This window comes from Halyomorpha halys, unplaced genomic scaffold, assembly GCF_000696795.3.
Source record: "Halyomorpha halys isolate HHAL.00 unplaced genomic scaffold, Hhal_1.1 Scaffold417.1, whole genome shotgun sequence".
NCBI lineage: Eukaryota > Metazoa > Arthropoda > Insecta > Hemiptera > Pentatomidae > Halyomorpha > Halyomorpha halys.
Window position 1 is genome coordinate 1,026,200 of NW_027111032.1, and position 3,151 is coordinate 1,029,350.

General features: G+C 33.6%; 1 protein-coding gene across 1 annotated transcript in view; it reads right to left on the bottom strand.

Moving 5' to 3' along the window:
- LOC106682468 (lachesin) overlaps window positions 1-2,571 on the bottom strand; it is a 61,976-nt gene extending 59,405 nt beyond the window's left edge. Inside the window, exon 1 of the mRNA XM_014423334.2 lies at window positions 2,447-2,571. Coding sequence (XP_014278820.1) covers window positions 2,447-2,555 — 109 coding nt within the window. The 5' untranslated portion in view covers window positions 2,556-2,571. The remainder of the gene's footprint in view (window positions 1-2,446) is intronic.
- Window positions 2,572-3,151: the final 580 nt, after the last annotated feature.

A 3,151-nucleotide genomic window follows, 5' to 3' on the forward strand; every position in this document is an offset into this window, starting at 1 on the left:
TATACATATAAGTTAAGACTACTCCAGATCGAAATGATAAAAAAAAGAAAAGAAAAGGAAATTGGGTATTTGATACAAAACATTTGATGACTTGTTTGCAACTAACTTTACTTTTTTTTCCGATCCCTCTAAAACAGAAGGAAACAGTGAATTAGTGAGTGCTTTATTGAGAAAAAGAAAGGAAATAAATCGTGTTGTGTATTACCTTTTACTACCTTTAATATTTTATGTTTACCTGTAATGTTTATTGTTATTTTTTGGTACTATTTTTAAATCCGGAGGTGAGGAGCCTCCTCGTGTTGTATCGCATAGAAGATAGCAAAATAAAAACATTAATTAATAAAGACAGTAGACAATGGTAAAATAATAACAGTCGGAAGTAAAAAATAAGTGTGGGGGGGGATGCATCAGGAGATGGAGTTATAAGGTGATGTTGATAGGGTTTTTGGAACCTTTCCTGCCCTGCCACCCTTCCGGCAAGGGTGTTCAAGTGGACTTAAAGGTTTCTTCATGCGTTTTTAAAAGGAACATACTTAATACTTAAAAATATACCCTTCGTTTTGTCAAAATTAAATTCAATGTTCACTCTTCTTAGCTCCATAATAATCTTTCGACAAATAAAGTATTTAGGCATTTATTGTAATCAGACTGATGGTTTTGTGAACGTTTTAGCCGATTTTTCTTTTTGATGGCTCAAATTATCTAAGTAGATTTCGTGAGTGTTTTGACACAAGTCGAGCATAGATCTAGAAAATGATATTAAACTGGAAAAAAGGAATATGAGATATGCTAGAGTAAATGCAATGAGAGGATTAGATATATAGTGTTAAAATTAAAACAAAATAAAACGGAAAAAAAATACAAAGAAAGAAGAAATAAATACGAATTTAATGTAATAAGTTAATATAATAAGTTATTTAAAAAGAGAAAAATTGTAGTATATATTGTATGGATGTATTTCGTTTATATATATTTTTTATATTGTCTTTTAAGATAGATTAGTATGCTGTATGTTATGGATTTAGGTAGCATTACTTTCTATCAATAAAGCCTTACTTCATGTATTCTGCCATACTTTTGTATAATACAATCGGACAGTGAATAATAAAGAAACATCTGTTTTGAAGAGAATGAAAATTAATTTTAACTCAAACGGCAAATTATTCTTGTGCAATGCGCATGCAGAACCAGATTTGTTTTTAAAGAATTATCTTAACATCACATTATAATATATTAACTTTTTTCTACATCCTTGTCCAGAAATCATAACGCATGCACTCTGTGCTTTATTTTTATTTCCCTATACCGCCTTTATGACGCATTGCTCCAGCGTGAAGTGAAATACCTGCGAACCGCGTGACAGTCACATATGATCCGGCTAAAAGCTGTAAAGGTGACCCTAACACTAATTAACGAAACGGGTCCGTTATCTCTTATCAATGCCCTTATCAGTGAGTTTCCTCCAAGCTCCTTGATTAACTAAGGCAATATCACATCCCTTGGCTTTAGTCATCCTAACACATTCCTACTTTTTCAGCCTCTACCCTTTCCCCTCCCCCTTCTTCCCTTCCCCTACCCCACCGCCTTTAATCACTATGACTGAGCTCTGCGGAACAGGCGAGCTTGAATATCGAAAAAGCATATGAGTTCTCTCCAACCCTTCCCTTCATAGCTACCAGCTTTGAGCTTTTTTATATATCATTTTTTTTATTTTGTTTTCCTTTCTTTTTTTTTTTTTTTGTTTGGCTAAGTGTTTGTTTGGAGTTTTCTCCGAATATGAGTAAGCTAATTGTAGCCGTATCATGTCTCCATTGGCATTCGAAATACTTCAATGAAATTCCCCTACTGGCTCAGAGATGAAAATTTTTTGGAACAAAGCCAGGAAATATTTTATTTTCCTTTAATAAATTATATAGAAGGTTTTTTTTCTATTTAATATAATTACCTCTGCAATAATTTTTTATATAAATGATTTCATTTAGCACTTTCGTTAATTAGTTTTAATAAAAACATCTCAACTTTGCCGTAATATAGATAACCGAGAGTATCACACTTTCATCCTAATAATGTGTTTCCATCTGCGTAACCTGAGGCGATTGTTTGGTGAAGTGCCGTCATGAAATACGAACCGTTTATTATGGATCAGATAAAATTTGTGAAATGCTTACTTCCAGTTTTCTTTCATTTTCAGTATTACTTATTAAATCCCAATTCCTGTTAGGCTCCAGAATAGCCACGAAATCTGGATAGAAGAGCAGAGTATGGAACTGAAATGGAGCGAACTCTGAGTGGAATAGATATGGAGGAAAATCGATTTGATCTGTGGTCAATTAATGTAACTAGGAAAATTTAAGAGGGCTGTATTACGTATACTAAAATATATACTTTTTTACTACACTTTAATCAACTATCTTAAATCGAAATATAGGTTTCTGGTTGTACTTACAATGTACATTGACTGCTATTCTTTTGGAAACTGCTGGGGGTACTCCATTCTGTGCCATGCACATGTAGTGTCCCATGTCCGATCTGGAGACCTTGTTTAACCGAAGCATTGGTCCTTCGTGTACTGAGACTGTAACATAAACAAATTTTAATTAGCTTATGCAATTTGTTTTTATAAAATAAACAAACACATATTTTCACATAGTGTTGTGGTTTCCACGTTAAAAAATAATGTGAATAGTATGTAATCTAAATAATGTTGTAAATACCATCTTAGTGTAAGTGGGTTATGAAGTTTATGTATTAATCCCGTGTGTACAACGTATACGTATCCATGGTGTAATACTTTCTAAATATCGTAGGGGTTGAGACTCAAATATGCGGTAGCCAGGGGGTAAAGTTCCTGGCTACTAACTCTAAGGACCCGAGTTCGTATACGGCTGGGCTGAAAATTTGTTTTCTATTACACTGTAGCTGTGAGTCAACTCCTCTTTTCTTCTGGAGCCCTTTTGGGGGTTCACCCAGCCTCTTAAATTAGGTCAAATTGGGTCAAAATCTGGCGGTCGAGCGTGATTCTGACTAAATCACCACCTTGCCTGACCCTTCATGGGTTTTAGCTGCACAGATTTAATTTTTTTTTTAAATGAATGGTATAAATTGCTGAAAAGACAAAAAATAAAGTTTTAATTTTTTTTGAGTCAACAAA